The following is a 24,958-nucleotide window of genomic DNA, read 5'->3' as shown; positions in this document are numbered from 1 at the left end:
TACTCTGAAAGGCCCAGGAGAATTCTCTGTAAACCTTCTGTGTTTTCTGGCGAGAGGGTGGGGGGGACACAAGACAAAAGGAGTCTCCCCCCCCCACAAAAAACGATGTATTGCTGCAGGTTTTTTTTCTCTCCATTTGTCACTAAGTGAAGTTTGTGCCTTCTATAGCAAAGAGAATATTTTTTACATCCTACTAACAGTAGATTTTTTTGTAGTGGACATTTTTTGTATTTTTATTTATAAGTCTCATAAGGAAAATAGCAATGTTCAGTTGTATATCTTGAATCTGCAGTTAGGAATAAAAAAAAATACAATAAAGTTAATTCAGTCGTTGATATGCTTGGTGGCTCGTTGTTTTCTTTCATTCTTTGCCGTTTCACAGCTGGGATGGAGGAGTGGTCTGGGAGTCCATTTATGATGTCATTGAACTGAGAGAGAGAGAGAGAGACTGGCTTCATATACAACCACACTCTAAGCCACAACTGGTTAGTTGAACAATCCATGGTAACCTGCTCCAGGTCTTCTAATCTGAGCCATAAATCTGTCCTCCAAACCAGACACGGGACTGATCCAGACAAGGCCCTAAAACGAAGCCAAGTCCAACAAAGGCTTTGCGTGGCGAATGAAATCTGTGCTTCAACTTCACAGATTTTTCACTAGGCAAGACACAAATTCTGTTGCACCCAAAACTTGGAGCATGGCTGTGGTTCCGGGAATGAATGGCCTACAGCAGCATTTCTCAACCTTGGCCAACGCTAGAAGGGGTACAATTATCCTCTGGAGGGCAGTCCGTTCTGAAGCCCACAGTCTCAATCCAAAGGAACTTAGAAGTCAAAACACCCATGATTACCTCTACATCTGTCCTATGAATCATGGATGTATTATCCAAAAGAAAACCTCGCTGACTTCATGCCAGTGACCTAGATGTTAGGACAGATCTGGTGATGGAGAATGGACTAAACAAGCTCAGAATTCTAAAAAGAATAACAATAACAAAGTTGGAAGGGACCTTGTAGGTCATCTAGCTCAAGCAGGAGACTCAACACCATTTCTGACAGATGGCAGTCCAGTTTCTTCTTGAAAGCCTCCAGTGATGAAGCTCCCGCAACTTCTGTTCCACTGGTTGATTGTTCTCAGGAAATTCCTCCTTATTTCCAAGTTGAATCTCTCCTTGGTCAGTTTCCATCCATGATTCCTTGTCTGGCCTTTGGGTGCCTTGGAAAATAGCTTGACCCTCTTCCTCTCTGTGGCAGCCCCTCAAATATTGGAAGATGCTCTCCTGTCTCCCCTGGTCCTTCTCTTCACTAGACCAGCCATGCCCAGATCCTGCAACCGTTCTTCCTTCGTTTTAGCCTCTGTGAGTCTTGCATGGTGCTTTCTCGAATGACGTGAACCTTTGGCTTTGGGGAGGGAGAAGCAGAATCCATCTAGGGAGGGGTGCATTTGAGTGGTGGCAAAAACTGAGTCCTGTGGTGTTGGGTATTTCACCGGCCGTCTCAAAAATAAGCCACCCTGACTCAGTGGCATTCTAGGACAAGGGTTGGTCTGGGTTGGAGTATTGGGGGTGGGGGGCAGGGGCTTGCTGGCGGCCCACGTGTTCCTCCGCTCTCTCGGGGCCTTTTGCCAAGACTGTTCTGGGTGTATGTGAGGCTCCCCAGGGAGCCGAGCAAGTTTGCTTCAATGAAAGTGAACTCGCTCATTTAAACCTGACTATAGGCTGCTCCGGCCTCCTGCTGGGTTAATTATCCTGTAGTTCTAAACTGATTGCTGTACACCACGCTTAAGCCCTCCTTTATTTATTTACTGATTACATTAACTGCTGCGCCGGCCCTCTTTTTATTGAGATGCAAACTGTACAGCCCTTTGCCCAACACTCGGGCGCCCGCTTGGTCGGAGGGAAGGGAAGGGAGGCACCCTGCAGCAGCTCCACACGCCAGGAGGGGGAGACCCAGAGGGCAGACGCCGCCCCCTCCCTGCTTTGGCAGACGGGAAGGAAAGATGCCTCTTGGGGAGGGGTCCTTTTAGGGCCCCCACAGTGGCCCAGCACCCCAAACCAAATTTAAAACGTGCCTCGAGCTGCCATCATCCAGGCCAGCTTAAACAAGCCCTGGCACAGTTGCCCCTTCTTGGCTCTCGGCTTCTATATCGAAATTACGGACATCCGACGGGATTTTTATGACATGAACCTCGCCGGGAGGATGGGGGGGGCGGAAGAGATTTGCCCTGCCAAGCTGCGTAATCCCATGAAAATTAAAACGCAGTTAAACGTTAATTACGTGGAATCAACGGAGTAATTAGTGTTACTTAAATATAGTGTGCTGTTTATATTCAAATTATTTATGAGCATATATAGACGTTTTCAGCTGCCCCATCCAGAAAAATGGCTTCTTTGCAATGCTCACCTTTTCCCAACCAGGGAAGGAAAGGAGCTGGGCTAATAGAACCAGGCAAGGCGGCCATTTTTTCCCCCTTTTTCATGGCTCGGTTTGGTTGGTCTATGATGATTAATGCTTTAGTACGTTGGGCATACCAGTCAGCATGACAGAATAGTTGGAAGGGACCTTAGAGGTCTTCTAGTCCAACCCTCTACTCAAGCAAGAGGTCCTATACCAGTGGTGGGATTCAAATAATTTAACAACCAGTTCTCTGCCCTAATTATTTCTTCCAAAAACCAGTTCATCAAACTGCTCAGAAACCGGTTCTCCCGAAGTGGTGCGAACTGGCCGAATCCCACCACTGCCCTAGAGCCCTAGACCCTTTCAGACAGGTGGCTGCCCAATCGCTTCTTAAAAAAACCCCACAACTTCTGGAGGCAAGCTCCAGAAGTTGGAGCTTCTCCAACTTCTACTGGTTGATTATTCTCCCTGTTAGGAAGTTTCTCCTTAATTCCAGGTTGCTTCTCTCCTTGGTTAGTTTCCATCCATTGCTTCTTGTCCTGCCCTCAGGTGCTTTGGAAAATAAATTGGCCCCCTCCTCTCTGTGGCAGCCCCTCCAATACTGAAACACTGCTATCGTATCACCTCCTAGTCCTTCTTTTCTCTCGATTGGCCATATCCAAATCCTGCAACCGTTCTTCCTATGTTTTAGCCTCCAGTTCCCAGTCAAAGTAACCAGGTTTACATTCCTAAATAATTCCCCATCCCCCCAACCCGTGCCAGCGTCTTTTTCCACTGGGTATGTTGTGTGGATTCAGCCCTTACGGTTTATCAACAAATCACGGTTAAATAACTTCAGCATGAAAAAGTGCAGAGTAAATTAAGCCTGTGCCAAATATATCTTTTCGCAAACATTGGCAAGCTTCTTTAGCAACGCTGAATTTATGCACTTCTGTCTTGAAATAAATGTCAGAGCATCATAACCAAGACATAAAGAATGTCATATTTTAAAATAATATCTCTCCCCTCCCTTCCCCTCCCCCCCCCACCCTCCCACCCTGTTTCTTTTCCTGGATGATTTTAGACATTTCATTCGAAAACGCTGCCTTCCCCTTTCGTACTATCCTCATTTGCTCCGGCTCTTCATCATAGGCTTTTATTTAGCCTATGTGCTATTTTGGAGGGCTCATGTCATGCGGCTGCATTTACTGACCTCCGGTGAGGTCAGCTGTTCAGAGGCACGATGGCAGAGAACAGCCTGTTCCTCCCACATTCCTGAGTTTTGGGGGAGCAACCCTCCCCCTGGAGTAGAGACACTCAGAAGGATGACGGAGCAGCCCAATGGGAAGAGGAGCAGTGCAACATGGGAGATAGGAAGAGCTGAAGAAACTCCAGCTTTTTAGCCGGTTGGCTAAATGAAGAGTAAACACTCTGAACACCAACAGACAATAAAGCGTCAGAAAAGAGCCCCATTCGGAAGATCTGCCTGTAACCCCACTGCAAATGTCAGGACTAAATTTAACTTTTCTCTGTTGCTTCGGAGAGAATTCAGACCTTCTCAATGCTTCAACTCCCTTTCAAGCTTCTAGTCCTTTATCTTCTGGTGCTTTCTTGTTTATTGTAGCTATCAATATGTTTGATTTTTTTTTTCCCCAGCTGATATGCTGGAACCCTGGGCAGAATTTCTTTAGAACTTCACGGTGGCTGAAAAATGTGTGTGACCGGAGCACAAATTCCCTTTAATATTGGATGAATACTGGCATATTTGTCCCCACAAAGCTTTTGTCTCTACTTTAATGGCCAAAGCTCTGGAACCAGGTGAGAGTGTTCCCACCTGGCGCTAGATCTTTGGAAGGCTTTCCCCGATTTTCTGTCTCATCAACTCTAGAGCAATTTCCACGTTTTTCTGGGCTGCAAACCATTCACTCAACATGTCAGTAGTTGCCTATGGGGCTTCCACTTAACACTTCTAGTCAACCAGACTCTTTTTAAAAATGATTTCAACTCGCCCGCAAAGACGAGGCTGGTTGCAAGCTTATGGGCCAGAGAATCCCATAGACTTGGAGGTTGCAAGCCACCATCCTATCTTCACAGAGGCTGCTGCTACCAGTCCTTTCCTGGTGGGAAACCAAGGGCTTGTGCCCCCCCCACTTCCTTGTCAATTTTGCGTGACAATCCTGCACTCCATTTCAAGGCCTGGTTATCCCAATATATATCTACTATCCGGCACATCTCTGCTTGCAAGCCGTGGATGCAAGCAGTGGCAAGACTTTGGAAGGCTCGAATCCTTCCTTGTCTTCGGCAGCTTGTAAACCGCGGAATCCCTGGGCTCTGCCGCCATCGTGTGGGCAGCTCAAACACACAGCCCTCACCTTGCAGGACAGAGCAACGGGGTAACTAGAAAGCACAGTGTTTTTCTGGCCAGAGAGAGAGCCGGTCCCTTTCTGAGGTCAAGCGGTGCTGCTGCCTGGGGAAAAATCCCAAAGCTGGGAAGGAAATTGCTTTGTGTGTTCACCAGTTCCACAGAATCGTTCGATTGCAAGGCTGGGAGGAGACAGAGCGATCCCCTAATCCAGAGATCGGGAACTCTGGCCCTTTTAGGACTGGTGGACTTCAGCTCCCATGCTGCCTCGGGAATTCTGGGAGTTGAAGTCCATAAGTCCTACAAGGGCCAGAGTTCTCTACCCCTGCCTTAGTCCAACACTTGTCCAGATCAGGAATCCACACAACAGCCTCTGTTTCAAATGTTCCAAGAGGGGGAGTCCACTATTGCCATGCATCTCTTTTTCTTTTGATTTATCACTTATACCTTTTATGTACACTGAGAGTTTATGCACCGAAGACAAATTCCTTGTGTGTCCAATCACACTTGGCCAATAAAGAATTCTATTCCATGTGGACCTTCTTTCTGACAGCCAGCCACGAGTCCCCACTGTCAGAGAGGACAACGGAGAGAAGAGGCCTACAAGACTCACCTGCTTCTGAGCCAGAAGGTTCCCTCACCAGCCTCATGCTGGACTGTGATCCTTGGCAGCTGAAGGTTTTTGGCTAGGCTTCTCCAGACTAAACACAACAAACACTTCCAACCTTTCCTTTCCAGTTTTTCTTTGCAAGCCCTTACTGTCTGTCCTTAGGAGATGCTCCATTCTAAATGCAGGTGCTGAGAATTGCATACAGTTTGACCAACACAGAACAGAGATGCCTCTCGGGATTTGTAACCTATGAGACAACTTGCAGAAAAAAATCCTGGTGGGGAGGGGAAGAGAGGGGGGAGGAGAGGCAATGCTGATCTCCATTCTCCATAGACCCACCTCTGGTCCATGAACCGTCTGTATGGTTTAAAATAGAATAGAATAATAGAGTTGGAAGGGACCTTTGGAGGTCTTCTAGTCCAACCCCCTGCTTAGGCAGGAAACCCTATACCATTTCAGACAAATGGTTATCCAACATCTTCGTAAAAACTTCCAGTGTTGGAGCATTCACAACTTCTGGAGGCAAGTCGTTCCACAGATTAATTGTTCTGACTGTCAGGAAATTTCTCCTTAGTTCTAAGTTGCTTCTGTCCTTGATTAGTTTCCATCCATTGCTTCTTGTTCTGCCCTCAGGTGCTTTGGAGAATAGTTTGACTCCCTCTTCTTTGTGGCAGCCCCTGAGATATTGGAAGACTGCTATCATGTCTCGCCTAGTCCTTCTTTTCATTAAACTAGACATACCCAGTTCCTGCAACCATTCTTCATAAATTTTAGCCTCCAGTCCCCTAATCCTCTTTGTTACTCTTCTCTGCACTCTTTCCAGAGTCTCAACATCTTTTTTTACATTTAATACTGGCTGCAGTATTCCACGCATGGCTTTACCAAGGCATTATAAAGTAGTATTAAGACGTCACGTGATCTTGATTCTATCCCTCTGTTTATGCAGCCCAGAACTGCGTGGGCTTTTTTGGCAGCTGCTCCACACGGCTGACTCATCTCTAAATGGTTGTCCACTAGGACTCCAAGATCCCTGTCAGTCACTACTATCGAGCCAGGTATGGGTTTAGCATGTTATGCGAATAGACTTGTGTTTGGTTCAATGGGTTTAGATGTGGCAACCCAGCCTACAGGCACGAGTGCGTCTCAGACAGTGGAGTGCCAATGCATTCATTTCTTGAAACACTGTATATGGTATATGTGCACACACACACGCACCTCGTCACAGCACCAGGAAGTGCCAGATCGATGTGTCGATTGGATTTGTCTGTTGAAGCATTTGATGTTACATGAAGGCAGCTCATTCCAGTGGTTGTTAATTGCCCATTGTAGTGATCAGGTCTGTAGCAACATCGATCTCGCTAGGATCAATGGGGCTGATTTAGTGTCTTACTAACTCTTTAACAGGACACCTCATCAATAGCCAGCCACTTACAGATCATCAGTACATTACTGCACGATCCCCACTGCCAAGACCCCACACTGGCACTAACCCACTTCCCACTTGCCAGTCATCCTGAAGGGTTCCTGTAAGTCAGATATTTGCTAGAATGAAGCAAAACTCAACCGTCTGAAAAGTCTTCCAAACTAATCCATAAGAGTGTGATTTATTTATTTTTTAATTCTGTGGGAATTAAAGAATCATTGCTGAGTAGTAAAAGTACTTACTGTTTATATTCAGACAGTTCCAAAGTCAAGCTCTGCCATCTTCTGGAAGGGGCATTTAGCCCGTGTTAATCAAAATTAGACCAAAGGACCAATTTGTTCCCACTCTTAAAAGGCACATTTATACTTTTCGAAGCACTGATTTTCAATTCATTTCAGGTAAATTCCATATCCACGTCACATTCCGTACTACTCATTTCCCCTTCCAGTTGAAAATCTAGCTTATTCATGGAGGGTTGACTGTGGAATACAAAATCTCTTCAGAGAAATGAGCTCTCCTTGATATCCAATGTATGAAGACCACAAGCTGAACTATCCTGGACACAAAGATAAGTTGAACCGTAACTTTGGAGAAGATTGCACTATTTTGGTACACACACAAGTGTGTTGGAAGTATAGCATTAAATTGATTGTGGGTTTAAGAACCTCAGAGACTCGGTGCTTTTCATAGGGATGAGAGCAAGCCCATCCGTTTCACCATAGTCAACAGTCAACAGTCAAGGGTAGGCACTGCTTTGAAAGGCACAACTTCGGTTCCTGGGTACCACAAGGCCTTGGAAACAACCCAACAATTCTATCTGAAGCTCTAATTTGTGAGCAGAAAAGGAACATAATACACAATACATGGCAGGTAATTGTATTAACTGAAATGTGATTCTGTTTTAATTCAATTTCAATTAAGATGAATCCAATTCTGTGTTGGACTTTATTCCACCCCTGCATCGGAATGCAGTCCCTGGTCTTCAGCCTAAAAAATGTTGCATGATCAAAATGATAGCTGCCAGGAGATATTTTAGCAGAAGCCCACCCTGCCAGGACTTCCATGCACTCACCTGGTACCTATAAAAATATTGGCCAGTATGAATAGGTTGCTAAAGCTGCATTCCCTGGCAGGGCATATATGACACATGCAGCTTGTGACAAATTGCCCTTCCTCGGTATCTCTTGGTGGTGCATTTTGAACGTCTTCCTCCTGGCAGGTCCTGGCAAACTCACCATCCTTCATTTTTCCAGCTGATGCATGTTTCAGCTGGAGCCCTGACCTTCTGGGCAAACGCAAGATGGAGAGGGACTGAAAGATCAACTTTGGTGAAGAACCGATTGTGAGAAACAGTTGGATGTGACTAGCATTCGCTTCCCAAACAGATGGATGCTTGGATGACGGTTTGTAAGCTGTTGTTCTTCAGAGGCTTGTTGGTCACATATCGCAGGAGAATTACTCAAGGACTTACAATACCAGTCTCTCTCCAAAGCCTTGAACCGACTGCCAGAATCTCTAGTCACGCATGAGAGTTAGGGATTCTGGAGTTAATGTCCAAGACAGAGGAAGGGCACCTGCTTGGTGAAGCTCTTCTAAGTTAGTCAAAATGTGAAGTTCCCATTGACCAGAAATTGACATCCTATGTATGGTTTCTATAGGGTGAATCCGAGAAAGTGTTTGCCACCCAAGAGAAGGGCAGGAGCTGGGTGAATATTCTGCCTATTTCTTACGTCTTGCCAAATAGAAGTGTCTTTTGGCATCAAGTGGCCATTGGCTGGGATGCATTAAAGCTTGCTCTAACATCCCAAAGGCTCTTTTTCAAGAGGCAACTGGACTTGCCTCTTGAAAAAGCACCTTTGGGACAACCAGGACCTGAATGACTGAGAATCTCCATAGACGCTTGCTCTAATATTTGCCAAGTGGCAGATAGGCAGAAGGGTGGGTGGTGAGTCCTAACAGATCCCAGCTCCTGTTTCCAATCCTTCCATGCAGAAAGAGGCATTTATTTCTCTCTAATTTTCCTTCTCTTGAGCTTTGTGAGGTCTAAAGCTTAGCAACACGTGGAGGGAGAGATGCTCTGGTACCTATTAACTTTAGTTTCTGGAAGTTTTTTTTTTTTAAAGGATCAGGAGCAGTTCCCTGCCAATGCGGCAAATCCGCTTGCTCTGTCCATGGTGCTGAACATAAACATAAATCGAGCCATAAACTTCTGACTCGAGGAAATGTATGTAAAGCCGGAAGGGATCGGGTGATACTATATATGGGGTCTATGATGTCGTTCCGTGCTCTTGCGTGTGAGACGTTTTAGCTTACACAAACTTTTTAATATCAAAGTTGCCAGTTCACCCCTAAATCTTTAACTGCTGCATCTTGTAAGGAAGAAAGAAGCAATGGAATGGAACTAATCAACAATGGACAAGAAGCAACAGATGCAAATCAATCAAGGAGAGAAGCAACCTAGAACTAAGGAGAAATTTTCTGATAGTGAGAACAATTAACCAGTGGAACCACTTGCCTCCAGAAGTTGTGAGTGCTGCAACACTGGAAGTTTTTAAGAAGAGGCTGGACAGACACTTCGTCTGGGATGGTATAGGGCTTCCTGGCTGAGCAGGGGGCTAGACTAGAAGACCTCCAAGGTCCCTTCCAACTCTGTTAATCTGTTAAAATTGGCAGTGAATATGCTGATGGACTTTCAGAACGGGAGGATAAATCGTTTGAGTAGTCAAATGTCACCCCAAATTCCAGGAAATTATCAAAATTGCTGCATTAATTTCAACAGAATTTGCTCTGGCACAAAGCAGACATCTTCCACCTCCCTCACCTTGAAGCAACTTCAGGCCTTCTTCCTTTTTGAAATATCTTCTCTCCCTTTCTCTTACGATGTAATGTCATTGTTGCTTTCAAAATATCCAGACTGGATATTTTGTTTGTTTACTTATTTATTTATGCAATTTCTGTAGATGCCGATCTCAACCAAGTGACTCTGGTTGGTTTACAAGTCTGACGGTAATTCTTTAAATTAGCCATTTAAATAAGCATTTTATTTCCACTCGAATCAATGCTCCCTTTTAAGAACAGCTGCAACAATTTACCTCGGCTAGATACTCAACAGAGAAGCCTTCTCGGATTCTTCGTTTATAAGCTGAGCAATCAGGTTCACAGTTCTTGGATGTGTTCAGTTTAATTCTGTTTATTGTAGAACAGATAGGAGCACGGCAAGAAAAGCAGCTGCCCATTTTACAGACAGGCCAATTGACAATATTAGTGCAAATAGCCACACAGAATATAAATGCTGCTGAACACGACTTCAAAACACAGTTAAACTTTCTATTAGCCATCTTGGGGATTGAAATTCCCTGAAAAAGAAAGAGTTCCCAGGGACCAAAATTTCCCTTCTTAAAGAGATTACGCAGATAAAGACAAGGAGATGCAAGGGACATCAAGTCCTTAGAAGAACCTAACTAAAAAAATATACCCCGAAACGTGAAAACATGGGATAAAGAGGGTGACAATAACTGGTACTCTCCCGTCAGCAAGAGAGATTGTAGTTTGGGACTTTATGGGGAACCTGAAAGTTGAACCAATATTCATTCTTCAATTGGGAATCAGTGGCACATGGTCTGCCGAGCCCTTCCCTGGTAAGGCTGGTGCCTCAGGCATACTGCCAGATAGACCACAGCGTGCCAAGGGTTATGCTGTAGGCCAGCACCGCCACCAAGTAAGCACGGAAGAGGAGGACATCCAAAACGTAGCCCACTTGCAGCCACTCGCAGGCGATATCCCGGAATTCATCTCGCTTCTCCAGGAACTGGCGGATGGCTGCGATCTCATGCAGGATGTGTGCCACCAACTCTGGGCTCTGGCCCTGCAGTGGGGCTGTTGCATCACCCGTTCTGCCTTCGTAGTCCCGTGGGGCGTCACAGCTGTAGTGGTTCAGCTTGGCTGGAGGAAGAGATGGAGACGGAAATGGATAAGGCTGAATCGGACCCAGAGGATGCGTTTGGGACCCTCCCTGCATGCTGAAAAGGAGGCTCAGCGCTTTGCTTAGCCCAGTGTTTCTCAACCTTGGTAGCTTGAAGATGGGTGGACTTCAAACTCCCAGAATGGGAGTTGAAGTCCACCCATCTTCAAGCTACCAAGGTTGAGAAACACTGCCTTAGCCCATCACGAACCTTCAAGGCTCATAAAGTAAAATCTCTCTCTGCCAAAGAGAAATATTCAACCCAATATGCAGGGAGTCCCCAACTTATGACCACAACTGAGCCCAAAATTTATGTTGCTAAGTGAGAAATTTGTTAAGTGAGTTTTGCTCCATTTGCTAAGTGAATCACTGCGGTTCTTAAATTAGTAACAGGGTTGTTAAGTGAATTTGGTTTCCCCGTTGACTTTTGCATATCAGAAAGCTTCAAAAGGGGATCACATGGCCCAGGGACACCGCAGCGGTCATAAATGTGAGCCAATTGTCAAGCATCCGAATTGTAAATCACGTAACCATGCAACGGTCATAAGTCACTTTTTCCAGTGCCATTGAATCTTCGGTCACTATATGAACTGTTGTAAATCGAGGACTACCTGTAGCTAGGTTTACACCGTACACAAAACCGAACCTTGTGTAAACCCAGCTAGTTGTGGTGTTTTTGACAAATGGTGGCTTAACGCAATCTGACTCCCATCGCAGGGGGCTGAATGATCAGGTGATTGGGGACTCCTCACCTGTGCTGTCGTTATTCTCCATGTTCCTGGAGATGTTTGAACTTTGAGTGCAGACGGGGCGGAACGCTTTCCTGTCTTGGATGCAGAGCAGGATGGTAGCCCGTTCTAGAACCCACCGCTTCACCCAGTCAGGAACATGGGGCTGAAGGTCCTGCTTGTGCACCAGGCGTACAATGAGGATAGTCTCTGTCAAGCTGATCACCAGCAAGGCCATGCAGACCACAAAATAGATACCTGCAGGGGCAGAGCAGAGGCTTCAGCAAACCCTCATTTCTACCTCAAAGTTCTCCACTGCTCATATCAAGTTGCTCCTCATCCTCATCTATTCCAGCCTTCTCCTCAGTTGACTTAGGCACCATGTTGAGTCCCAGATATGCATTACATGTGAATTCTCCTGATCTTAGCTATCATTCCCAGCACCGCTTCCTAAAGCAAACCAAAGGACATTGTCCACAAGCCAGTTGGATGGTCCTCTTGGATCACATCTGACCACTGCAGATCTCAGAAGGGTTTCTTCTTTTCCTCAACCTGACTGAGTGTTCCCACTAAGTTATCATATCCCAGCAAAGACCATAAAGGTATTAGGAACTCTGGTGGCACAGTGGTTAGAATGCAGGATTGCAGGCCAACTCCTTTCTACCATCTGGAGTTCAATTCTGTTGGGACTCAAGGTTGACTCAGCCTTCCATCCTTCCGAGGTTGGTAAGATGAGGATCCAGATTGTTGGGGGGCCATACGCTGACTTTGTAAACCACCCAGAGAATGCTGTAAAGCACTACGGGGCAGTTATGTAAGTCTACGTGCCATTGCTGTTGCTATTACTCTCATACCTATAAGAGGGGTCCCGATCGCAGTCGCAGGCAGCGTGTCCGACACAATGATTAGGAAAACCGAGTAGCCAAGGAGCAGGGTGATCTTGAAAGAGACTCTTTCCCCACTATCAGGGGGCAGGTAGAAGCCCACAATATCCATGACCATGAGAAAAATGCTGGGGAGCAGGAGGCTGACAGCATAGAAAAGGGGCCGCCTCCGGATGACCACCTGTTAGGACAGAAAGGGAGATCTGGAAGCTTCGGATGTTCTCCAGAGATGGGAAGGTCCAAAGCAAAACTTTCAGACTGGCTCAGCAACACCACTCCAGCTGCAGCTTCTAGGCCAGTGACGGCTAACCTTTTTGGCACCGAGTGACGAAGCTGGAGCGTGCGTGCATGCCAAAGCACCGGAACCCGGAAGGGAGCAGCTGGTCCAGCGTGCATGTGCACCGGCCAGCTGCTCTGTCCTGGGTTCCAGAGCGCACATGCGAGCTGAAGACCAGTTGGCCATCGCCCAGGCGCACGCCGGAACCTGGAACAGAGCAGCTGGCCAGTGCACATACATACTGAACCAGCTGGCCAGTATGCATGCATACGATGGAACCCAGAAGAACAGCTGGCAATGGCATGGGTGCCCACAGAGAGGGCTCTGTGTGCCACCTCTGGCATGTGTGTCCGCCATCATGGTTCTAGACCATGAGAAGGATGGCTGCCCATAAACTGTGCTATAATTACTGTATCTGATCAGGTGGTTATGAGTTCCTTTTGGTGTCCCATCTTATCCTCCGCCTCCAGTCTTTTGGGCAGTTGCTGTGCCAATGCTGTGCCTGGCACACCCAGTTCAGGTTCCCTTCCAATGCCCACCCCAGCCACTTACAAAGAACTTCATCTCTGCGTAGTAATCATTGTCCCCAACGCTAAACTCTCGAAATTGGCTGAGCACGTGAAGAAGTTCCCACTCGCCCTGGTTCATGAAGACGCTCCGGTCATTTTTCACCTCCTCCGGGGTCCTCCACAAGGAGAGGTTGATGTCTCGTACTGAGGATAAAGAAATGGAAAAGGATGCCGAAGAAGAGTGGTTCTTTGCGCCCCAAGCACCAGACTGGTGGATTGGTGAAAAACCAACGGTTGACTTAAATAGGGTGTGAACCACAGTCTCATAGCAAGTTACGAGAAGGTAGCCATTATGTAACCCAGATTTAGGCTTTAGCATGTTGTGTGAATCCAGGTGCCGTATTATGGAAAACTGTCACAGAGAGCCTGTTTGGACTCCTTCCTCCCGTCACCTTAGTTCCCTGGCAACATAGCAAAGTTTTGTTACAACAGTCATGAAAATCCTAAAAAACAAAAAAGACAAACGGGCTGTAGCCAACCCATTTTTAAGTCAATTCAGTCTGTGATCATGCATGATTCTTTTTCTAATGGTTCTATGCAGAAATGCTACCAGTTCAGGCCAGTTCGCCCGAACGGTAGTAAAAAAATGCTTTAAAAAGTAAAAAAAAAAAAATTCCGACGATCGCAACTTTTTTTTTTACTTTTTCTTTAGCATTTTTTTACTACCAGTTCCGGCGAATAGGTAGTAAAAAAATGCTTTTAAAAAGTAAAAAAAAAAAAGAGGTTCCGACTATCAGCTGTTATAATCAGCTGTGCTGCACCATCTGGGAACTTTTTTTTATTTTTTAAAGCATTTTTTTTACTACCTATTGCCCGAACCAGTATTTTTGTGTAAAGTGTAATAGTTTGTTTTTGAGCTCTCTGTGACTCTGTGAGGTTCCAGCTTGTTGCAGGGGCCATTTTGTGTGAAGTCCACAGCTGCTTTTGAATTGTGTGTGAGTCAGTTGTGTAGCTTTTGTGTTATTTTTGTGTAAAGTGTGATAGTTGGTTTTCCCGGTCACATGAACCCCCCAAGCCATGCCCACTGGTCACATGACCACCAAGCCACACCCACCAAGCCACGCCCACAGAACCAGTAGGCAAATTTTTTGAATTTCCCCACTGGTTCTTTGGTGACAATTTGAGTCTTGAAACTAGAATCTTTTCTGCATTGGATCCTCCCAAAGGAAGGCCAACATGCAGGAAACTGCCCTCAACGACAACAAACAAATTCTCCAGGGATTTTCTCCCAGAGCAAAAGGGCAGATCATGGCTTCTCATTGTGGAATCCCATCAAGCTACGATGGAGAACAGCCATCGCTAGACAATTTCTCCTTAGTCAAAAGGATTGCTTAGGTTGGAAAGTGGATATTGGCAACTACCAGAGGTGGTAGACACTAGTTCGACCTCTCTAGTTGGACTGTAGAGATGGTTTGTCGTCCCTGTCCCCCCCGCGGCATACAGGAGGCCCCCAAGAATTCATCAATACAGCTTGTGACCTACTGTTATGCAGCCAACTGGTGAACGTCAGAGAACAGTTCTGTACATCGAAGGGGAAGTTGTAGATGTCCAGGCTGCAGGCGGTCACTACTTGAACAGGCTTGAGATTCCTCACCTCCCCATTATAGAGGATGTAGACGTAGGGGATTTCTGGGGATTTGCCCACATCCACACTGCGGGAAATGGAAGAGGGGAAACAGGAAACTCAAGAAAAAAGCTACCCCGATGGTCTAATTCAGGGGTCTCCAATCTTGGCAACTTGAAGACTTGTGGACTTCAACTCCCAGAGTTCCTCAGCCAACGGCTGAGGAGCTCTGGGAGTTGAAGTCCACAAGTCTTCAAGTTGCCAAGATTGGAGACCCCTGGTCTAACTAACTTATAGGCAAATTCCTAAATGCCGATCAACCCTGGAACATCTCCAGACCAGGTTTTCCAAGGTGGAGAATGGATTCTCTCGAGCAACGGGACCTCAAAGGAAAACAACTCTGTTTTGCAACCTGCCTGCTTCCCATTAATTAACTCGTGCAAAAGAGTCTGCTAAAAAAAAAATCAGATCGGGAGGAAGAGGAAACGAGAACAAACAAGGAACATTTGGTGGCTTCTGTACACCGTGTTGCTCTAAGAAAACGGGGGTTGGCCGGTGAAGTCGTTTGACATTAATAAATTGCTCTGGGAAGTTGGGGGGCGGGAGAAGGAGCTCTCCTCCCCAAAGGACCCATCTAGCCCTCCTTGCAAAGGTCTGGCAATAGCAGGAATAAAATGCCCGTTGGCACCAGAGATGCCTTCTCGGACTCTTTCCAGAGGAGTTTGGCAGCTCCGCAGCTGCCCCTCCATTGTCTCCACAAAGACTTCCTCGGAACGCCCAGCCCGAGAAGGGTAATTATGGCTGTTTATAGTTTTCCATTCCTGGAGCCATCCCAATTCCACAGCCTTCTCTCCATCTGCAATGTACAGTACACAGAAGATGGAGCCGGTTACGAGCCAAGTAAAAACATGGATGGGAATACTAAGCGCAGCGCAGCGCCAGGGAGGGGAAAGGGGGGGAGCCAGCCAAACCCCCTAACCTGTCCTGACCCACACCTTTGGCAGGGGAGGGGAGCCCAAGAAGGTTTTTGCAGACTTACAATTCGTTGATCAGGATATCTGGGATCCAGATGGCTTCGGTGGGGACGGACATCTGGGTGATGTTGTCGAAGTCCTGCGGATTCCATTTCAGGAATTCATCGATCCAGTGCTGCACGTTGGATGAGAAATGGTGGCAGATGCCGGGTTTACCCCCACAAGTAGATGCTGACCCATTCGAACAATGTTAGGTTAACAATCCAGGATTAAACCAACCACGCTCAGTACGAGGAGGGAAGGAGAACCAACAAGGAAGGAGATAAAGTTAAATGTCCAGAGAGAAGTCGGCCTCCTTACCTGCCTGTACCAAATATAGGTGGTCAGAACTTGGTTTTTTTCATCCTATGGAAAGCAGAAAAGCAAAGTTGAGGCTGAAGGACTGGAGACGATGGCTCAGCCCTAGATCTGGTTGTAAAACAAGCCAAGATTGGGAAGGAGGGAGGGAGACAGGTTTTGCCACTTTCCCCATGACTCAAGCCTGGAGAGTTGGCTTTATCTAAAGGTTTGTCTGCCTATCCATCCCTCCATCTATCGTATCTATCTATCTATCTATCTATCTATCTATCTATCTATCTATCTATCTATCTATCTATCTATCTATCTATCTATCATATATCTATGGTATCTCTCTCTCTCTCTCTCTCTCTCTCTCTCTCTATCTATCTATCAATCTATCTATCTATCATCTATCTATGGTATCTATCTATCTATTTATGCTATCTATCTATCTATTTATGCTATCTATCTATCTATCTATCTATCATCTATCTATGGTATCTCTATTTATCTATCTATCTATTTATGCTATCTATCTATCTGTCATCTATCTATCTATCTATCTATCTATCTATCTATCATCTATCTATGGTATCTCTCTCTCTCTCTCTCTCTCTCTCTCTCTCTCTCTCTCTCTCTCTCTCTCTCTCTCTCTCTCATCTATCTATCTATCTATCTATCTATCTATCTATCTATCTATCTATCTATCTATCTATTTATGCTATCTATTTATCTATCATCTACCTACCTACCTACCTACCTACCTACCTACCTACCTACCTACCTACCTACCTACCTATCTATCTATCTATCTATCTATCTATCTATCTATCTATCTATCTATCTATCTATGGTATCTATCATCTATCTATCTATCTATCTATCTATCTATCTATCTATCTATCTATCTATCTATCTATCTATCTATCATCTATCTATGTATGGTATCTATCTATCTATCATCTATCTATTTATGGTATCTATCTATCTATCTATCTATCTATCTATCTATCTATCTATCTATCTATCTATCTATCTATCTATCTGCCACCTCTCTACTAATCATGATTGTGCAGTTTTATTGCCCAACATCAGGAGCACTTTAGATGCCGTATAACCAGATTAGCCAAATTGGGAAAAGCAGAAGTATCTAGAAGGCCATCTTAAAGCATGTCCTTGGCACTTCTAACTAGCTGGAAGAAGGAAAACCTCAACCGGAGAGTTTTCTGAGCAGCTGTCAGTTAGAGGAAGCGGCCCTGAGTCTAAAGAATGATTCCGTTTATGAGGCCAGTTTCTGAATTTCAGCTTCACAGCAGCCGAGGATGTACACGAACCAGAGGCAACATCTTTAGATGCTTTCGGTCTTTAAATGCCTACAATTCCAAACATTTGTATTGTCCATTTTTAAAAAAAGTTTCGGTGCATTATAATAAAAACAAGGTGCAGAAGTTTTTGGAGGGGCCGTTTAGAACTAAACCCTGATTGGGGGGGGTATGACCTGCTCCCCACTCATGTATCCAAGGAAGCAAAAAAAAGGGGGGGTTTCCTGAGGAAGGAGAGGGGTCCTACCACGCTCAGAATAGCATAAATCATGACGTCGATGGCCACGTTGGTTGTCTTCCTCCAGTTCCAGACCGGCCTGACATCCTTCTTGTAATTGGCAAATAAATAATCGGAGAGCTGGCGCAGGGCAGCCTTGCTTGAGCTGGATGTTTTGTTGGGTATTTTCTGGGAAACTGTAAACCAAACCAAAGCATGCCATTGTAGGTGCTGCAGATTTATTTTTATTCAGAGTTATTTTTCCATCTTTCCCACCTAGCCTTCCCTCTGGGGCCTTCTAGCTCTTATTCATAGCATGACAGGAGCTTTCTTCCATCCTTGAAAACCTTCTGCTCTCTTGGTCTCCTTCTCTCCTCCACCTCCAGCATTTAATTCTGGATCTTTTCTTAAACATTGCTTTTCTGTTAACATTATGCACTGCTGTGCAGCACCACAACCTTCCTAGGTGTATTTTGCAGGTCCTTCTTCATTGTCTCAGTTCCTGTTTGGCTGCTACCTGAACAGGGAGCCTTTTGCTGGTTTCCAACAACCTTCTGAGGTAGGCCCAGGGGTGAAATCCAGCAGGTTCTGACAGGTTCTGGAGAACCGGTAGTGGAAATTTTAAGTAGTTCAGAGAACGGGCAAATACCACTTCTGACTGGCCCCAGAGTAGGGTGGGAATGGAGATTTTTGCAATATCCTTTCCCCAGGAGTAGGGTGGGAATGGGGATTTTGCAGTATCCTTCCCCTGCCACGCCCACCAAGCCACGCCCACAGAACCGGTAGTAAAAAAAATTGGATTTCACTACAGGCCACATCGAGAATCAGAAATGGTTGACCTTCCAGAAATCTTGAAAACTTCCTCTCTGTCCAGTGGTGAAATCCACATTTTTTTACTACCAGTTCTGTGGGCATGGCTTGATGGGCATGGTGTGGCTTGGTGGGCGTGGCAGGGGAAGGATACTGCAAAATCCCCATTCCCTCCCCACTCCTGGGACCAGCCAGAGGTGGTATTTGCCGGTTCTCTGAACTACTCAAAATTTCCACTACTGGTTCTCCAGAACCTGTCAGAACCTGATGGATTTCACCCCGTCCCTGTCCCATCTCACACCCCCAAAATTGGGTGGGGTTATTTTGAGTTTCTTTCTGACTCACACCCCTTTTCTTCTTTCTCAGGGACAAATAATCTTTTCCGCAAGTACCCCCATCATGGCTGACTCATGCCTTGCCCTTTCTCAAGACCAGGTCCCATATCCCCCACCCCACCCATTCTCAGTCCAGTCTGCTCTGCTTTCCATCCATGCTACAGTATAATTCAAGCTATGACACTAACAATATCCTTTCACCAAGGCTACCAGGAGCCAATTTGCTCATTTATTGGCATTTAGTCTGAACGTCTTCTGCCAAAGTCCAGGGCATTTCTGCACCACTAAGGAGCCTTGGTGGTGCAGCAGACTAAAGTGCTGTTAAGTAGCACTTAGCTGCCTGCAATTACTGCGAGTTCAAACCTCACCAGGCTCAAGGTTGACTCAGCCTTCCATCCTTTCGAGGTAGGTAAAATGAGGACCCGGATTGTGGGGGCAATAAACTGACTTTGTATAAAAAAGAACACCGCTTGGGGGCCCCCCGAAAGCCCTACTAAGCAGGTATATACAAAAAGTATGAAGGCTATTGCTTAACGCATTGTAAGCCACCCTGAGTCTCCGGAGAAGGGCGGCATATCAATCGAACCAATAAATAAATAAATAAATAAATAAATAAATAAATAAATAAATAAATAAATAAATAAATAAATAAATAAATAAATAAATAAATAAATAAATAAATAAATAAATAAATAAATAAATAAATAAATAAATAAATAAATTTCTGCAGACTTTCTTATACATGCTTTGATGAAGATGGGGGTAAACAATCGTAAAGAACCACGAACTCTGCGCAATTTATCTCAAGATAATGTTTTCGACCCAGAAGGATTCGATTAGGCGGCCAGCTGATGGGGCAACCTGTCGAAATGCCGTATTTGGCTAATCTTGTGATGCCTTCCAAGTTTCCAGAAACATTTTTTTTTTCTGGCTCTAGCAGCAAAACAGTGGCTTCGGAGACAACCCTCCTCCCTGCAAGGCAACTCGTGATGAGAAAAAGCGAGACAAACACTGAAGCTGCTCTCTGCAAAGCCTCTTCTTGTACATGACTTTCTACCACTTGGGCACAATTCGCACCTTCCAAGCAGCTCCTAATTGGAATAGATTTGCCAGGGCTTGGGGGAAGCAGGCTCAGAGGCGGCTTTTCAAGCAGGCCCCTCTGCCTTTTCACACAATCCCTAATGCCTCCGAGTTCGTTTTGTGCACGAGCACATCTGGCCAGCTGGATGGCGAGACAACAGAGAGGGCAGAAGAGAAGCAGGAAAACAAATTAGGGGGGGATTCGGCAGCAAGCAGACACCCTCCCTAACTGTGCAGCAGGATCTGCCTTTGTTATTGTCTCGGTGACTCTTGAAAACACAAATGGCAGGTGGCCAATTGGGGCTCCAAGATCAGCTCTTAGATGCCTTCAACCCCCTCACCTAACCCCATCCCACCCCCATTATTATAAAGGAAAAGGGATAGCTTTATGGGCTACGGTCCAGGTAGACGTCTCAAATAAATATGTTTCATCAATTCAGGAAGATCTTGAGTCAACCCGTGTGACCTTGTCTTGGAGTCTACAGGTAGAGTGCCAAAGATCCCCTTCTCAGGAAGAAGGCTTTGATCTTTGGAAGGATTGAGGGGTGTGTGTGTGTGTGAGGGGTGTCTCTGCCTCCATTGCTTAGCTCCTTTTGAAGAGGACAGTTACCATCTCTTCTGCCCCCATATTTTTGCTGAAGTGGGATCCATAAAGAATCCCAGCCTTAGTTAGATCTTTATAATCCTTGCTAGTACAGTGGTCTAAAGCACCCTGTTATTAACACCAGCTGCCTGCAATTACTGCAGGTTCGAATCTCGCCAGGCTCAAGGTTGACTCAGCCTTCCATCCTTTCTAAGGTGGGTAAATTGAGGACCCAGTTTGTGGGGGCAATAAGCTGACTTTGTATAAAATATACAAAAGGATGAAGGCTATTGCTTAACGCATTGTAAGCCGCCCTGAGTCTCTGGAGAAGGGCGGCATATAAATCAAATTAAAATAAATAAATAAATAAAATAAATAATGCCTGGGAAACCAAGTCCCTTGCCCCCTGGAAAAGGCAAAGAGGCAGGTTGTGTGGCAGCAGCTGGGCCCCATAATTAGATGTATGGGTTCTGGGGCTGGCCCGGTTTCTTTTCTTGCCCTTGGGTGGCATTCGGGGGACGTTGGGTTAAGCCAAGAAGCGGCAAGAAGACCTGTTGCAATCCGGGAGCTTGTCTCTGAAGCTGCTTGTGTGTCGCCATCTTGACTCCTCCCTCCGGACTGCCTTGTTTTCATATGCAACAGGATGAGATCACATTGTGAGGAATGGGACAAATGGGAAGACACAGTTTTCCATTTCACTCCATTCCCAAGAAACATGGCTTCATGGGTAGAACGGAGCAGTCCTGATTCCAGAATGTTTGGCGTGCCATCAAATCAATGTTTGGTGTGCCCTCAAACATCTCTCGGCTTTAGAGTTGACTCTTGACACTTGGTGATAGGGAGATTTAGGAAGTCCTAAACACAATGATAAAAGATTTACAGGTGACATGTGTGAATAATGCCTGGATCCCTGAGAACATACCTGTGTTTTCCCGAAAATAAGACCCTGTCTTATATTTTTTTGAACCCCAAAATAAGCACTTGGCCTTATTTTCAGTCTTATTATTTTGGGGTGCATGGAGCAAGATGGGGCTCCTCTTGCCACCTTACCTGATTTCCAGCAGTGCATTTAAATATTTTCGGGGAGGGCTTATTTTTGGGGGGGAAGCTTAATTTAGTGCATACGCTCAAAAGCCCAATTGGGCTTATTATCAGGGGAGGTCTTATTTTTTGGGAAACAGGGTAGAAAACTGTTGCCAGTCTGGAAGATCATTCTGCACAAAAGAAAGAAAAACATACGGGATGTATTTGTGTGCCTCAAAATGTGTCTTAGGATGGCAACCAAGTAAGCCCAGTGGCCCACTAATTGTTAGTATTTTCCAGCTCCTCACGATTCTTGTGGTTTAGCAAGATGAAAAGCTCTTAATTAACAGATTAACATTAGGAGCACCAGCGCATGGTGCCTACGGAAACAGGAAGTTTGAACAGCTACGCAGTCATCTGTTCCCTCTGCTCTTGGTGTCAGCCAGTGATTCAGCCTCCACCATTCCAAGCAACAAGGAATTTAGGATTGTTTTCCTGAGTCCCAGACTAGTCTCAGACTTTAGCTTCACAAATTGTGTCATTATTTATTGGTGCATGGTTTCCAACCAGTGTAGAACTTCCTAAAGGTGCAAAAGATTGCTTGCAACGGAGAAGACAATTAACAGGACGCTAAATTTGAGTTCTGTAGCACTGATGATGCAGACGGAAGTTTGCAGCTTATGAAACGTGAATTGGCTGAACTCAAATAACGCTCTGCTTCTTTTGATGGTCTATGGAGATTCTCAGTCTCCAGGTCCTGGTTGTCCCAAAGGTGCTTTTTTCAAGAGGCAAAACTGGACTTTCTGGTTTTTCTTTGAAGACGTTTTGCTTCTCATCCAAGAAGCTTCTTCAGCTCTGACTGGATAGTGGGGAATGGAAGGATTTAAAAAATGCAAATGACCAAGCTGTCTGCAAGGAGTATATATCCGTCCATTCCCCTCCATCCAGTCAGAGCTGAAGAAGCTTCTTGGATGAGAAGTGAAATGCCTTCAAAGAAAAACCAGAAAGTCCATTTGCCTCTTGAAAAAAAGCACTGATGATGTTACTTAGTTTGGTGATTAAAGATCTGCAAGAAAACAGCAGCCAAGCACAGAGAGCACCAAGGACCCGACAGTGAGTTCCTCTTGCAGCAACGAGGAATCTAGGCTTAACTTTTGCAACCACTAAAGAACTATGTTTGGGAATGTTCTTCAGATCTACCAGGAGCTTCCGTGAAAGAGTCTTGCTTCTGAGGAATCTACAAGAGTGTTTGAACAAAAAGTCTATAGACCATCTTGTTTCCAAGCCTGGCTAAAAAATGGCTCCCTATCCCTGGGCAGGAGAGCAAGTCCCATCTCCTCACTTGTCCCCTGCATCTTTTCTTCGGAAGTAGAACACCTCTGAACATGGAGACATCAGGGTGAATCTCTGCTCCAATCCACCCTTCCTTAATATGTCTAACCCTTCTTCCTCATTCTTTAGACAGAGTCATATCTCTGAATTTGGAAGCGAGCATTTCCACACCCATCCCGGATAACAAGATTTATACTTATTTTCCTCATCGTTGCCACTTTTTTTTTTCCATGACGAAGAATAATTGACACAAACTCCAAAACCCTCGACCCATCCATTTTCCCACCAGCATCAAGGGCTGTTCACCCTCATTCTTTTCAACATCCCTCAACTTCCGAAGCACAGGTGTGTTGTCGAGTTGGAAGACACTGGCCATCTCTCTACGCAGACCCCACTCCTGTAAATCCCTCCACACTTTTGACCCAAGGCACAAGGCAGGCAACCCATCCCACTTAACTTTTGCTTGAGTTTCTTACCTTTGCAGTGCACCGCGGAAGCCACGGCAAGCAGGAGCAAGGAGACTCCCAGGGCAGAACGAGCCATGGATGCTTCCAAGAGGGTGGAAAGAGCTTAACTCGTCTTCCTTCTTCAGCTCGTGGACAGCAGCTTGCAATTTGCTCCCACCCCCTTCCTCTGCCTTTTGCCTCCGCAGAGAAATTAAATGTAATTAAGGAAGCTGTGAGTGCTCGGCTCTCTTCCTTTCTCGTTTTCCCCTATCTGTTGGATTTTTAAAAAATGCATAATTGATATGCCCATCAGTCCCTCTGCCTCAAGTTTCAGGCAGAGAAGATTCGAAGAGACTCACTCCCTGCCTGCCCTCCCCCGGCTGATGTCATGCAAGCTGATCATGGACGGATCCTCTTGGCTGCTGCCTCTTGTGGAGACGGCCCCCGGGGGCAGATCCACGCCATGTGACAAGCCGAGAGAGGAGATGCGTTGCACGAATCCTGCTTGAGGTTGTCTTGACAAATTGCTGGGGTGGGGTGGGGAGGCGTTTCAGCCAGGGTCTCTCCTGAACCTCTCAAGGATGGTGATCACGAGCAGATAATATTGGCGCCATCCCTGGCAGGGCTGCCCTTGGCTCCACACCTCAAAAATTCTAATGAGGGAAGAGTTCAGATCTCTGGTGGACCCATGATGGGTGCAGGAAGTGGCTGTCAGCCTGAAAGAGACCCCCGCCTCCCACAACTAGCGTTGGGGCCTCTGGCTGGGCTAATTCACGCTCCATGGGTCTGTCATCTGGAAGCCATGAAGAGGGGCTAGAGCAGTGATGGCTAACTTTTTCCAGGCCGAGTGTCCAAAGCGTTGGCATGAACCCCTAAAATGCAACGTGTGCGCAGCCCTGTGCATGTGTCCCACCCCTTGTGCATGCACATGTGGCATCCTTGCACACCCCACACACACACCGGTGCATACGGTCGCAGCACCTCTGCATGCACCCCACACCCCTCACATGCACAGCAGAGACCCGATGACCAGCTGGCCAGCAGGAGGCATGTGCGCATGGATGGCAGAGCTGAACTGGGGTGACGGCTCGTGTGCCCACAGAGAGGGCACTGCGTGCTACCTGTGACATAGATTCACCATAGATTTGCCATCATGGGGCTAGAGGGAAGGGATCTGCTACCCTTTCAACCAGTTCTTCTTGACCCTTTGATCTTTTGTATGAGGAGGAGAGCAACAACAATGCTGTTCTATCCACCTGTTTTCTTCTCTCCTTCCCACAAGAGCTCTGGGGAGTTTCTCTCAAGGTCCCTTCTGATTATACCCAGCCAAGAAAAGACCTGAGAGGCGGGTGGGTCAGAGAGAGGAGGTTGACCCCGATTCAGCAGTGAACTTCTGTGACTGAGCGCAGACTTGAATCTGGATCTCACAGCATCCCCCACACTGGCCTGTCCACTTCGGGTCTTAGCTCTTCAGGGCAGCCCACAGTGGCATCCCCAGGGAGGAGTCAAAAAAGCCAAGACTGTGGACCCAAGCTCTGCCCTTGTGTCACCAAGTCCACCGCCCCCTGCAGTGGCCAATTTCTGCCTCCAGTGTGAAAATCTGGGTAAGAGATGAGGATTTGGCAGAAATCCCAAGCTTCAGTGGGACAATCTTGGAAATTAGACTGAGGGAAGGAAGCACCAGCACCCAAGGTGAGGTTTATCCTCTTGTTAATCCCTGATAGAGCCTCAGTGGTGCAGCGGA

General features: G+C 46.1%; 1 protein-coding gene across 1 annotated transcript; it reads right to left on the bottom strand.

The window, feature by feature from the left end:
* Positions 1 to 9,940: 9,940 nt before the first annotated feature.
* On the bottom strand, positions 9,941 to 23,596 carry LOC117670165 (5-hydroxytryptamine receptor 3A-like). The gene is made up of 9 exons (XM_034425115.3): positions 23,245 to 23,596; positions 17,636 to 17,802; positions 16,088 to 16,132; positions 15,793 to 15,902; positions 14,672 to 14,841; positions 13,173 to 13,333; positions 12,314 to 12,524; positions 11,484 to 11,717; positions 9,941 to 10,712 (listed from the first exon to the last, which is right to left on the bottom strand). Exons 1-9 carry the CDS (start codon positions 23,309 to 23,311, stop codon positions 10,423 to 10,425), a joined length of 1,455 nt encoding a protein of 484 aa, XP_034281006.2. The 5' UTR covers positions 23,312 to 23,596; the 3' UTR covers positions 9,941 to 10,422.
* Positions 23,597 to 24,958: the final 1,362 nt, after the last annotated feature.

The sequence above is a fragment of the Pantherophis guttatus genome, chromosome 9 (genome assembly GCF_059756535.1).
Source record: "Pantherophis guttatus breed Tessera chromosome 9, ASM5975653v1, whole genome shotgun sequence".
Classification (NCBI taxonomy): Eukaryota; Metazoa; Chordata; class Lepidosauria; order Squamata; family Colubridae; genus Pantherophis; species Pantherophis guttatus.
The sequence above is the reverse complement of the archived record's forward strand: the minus strand, read 5'-3'. Positions and strand labels throughout refer to the sequence as shown.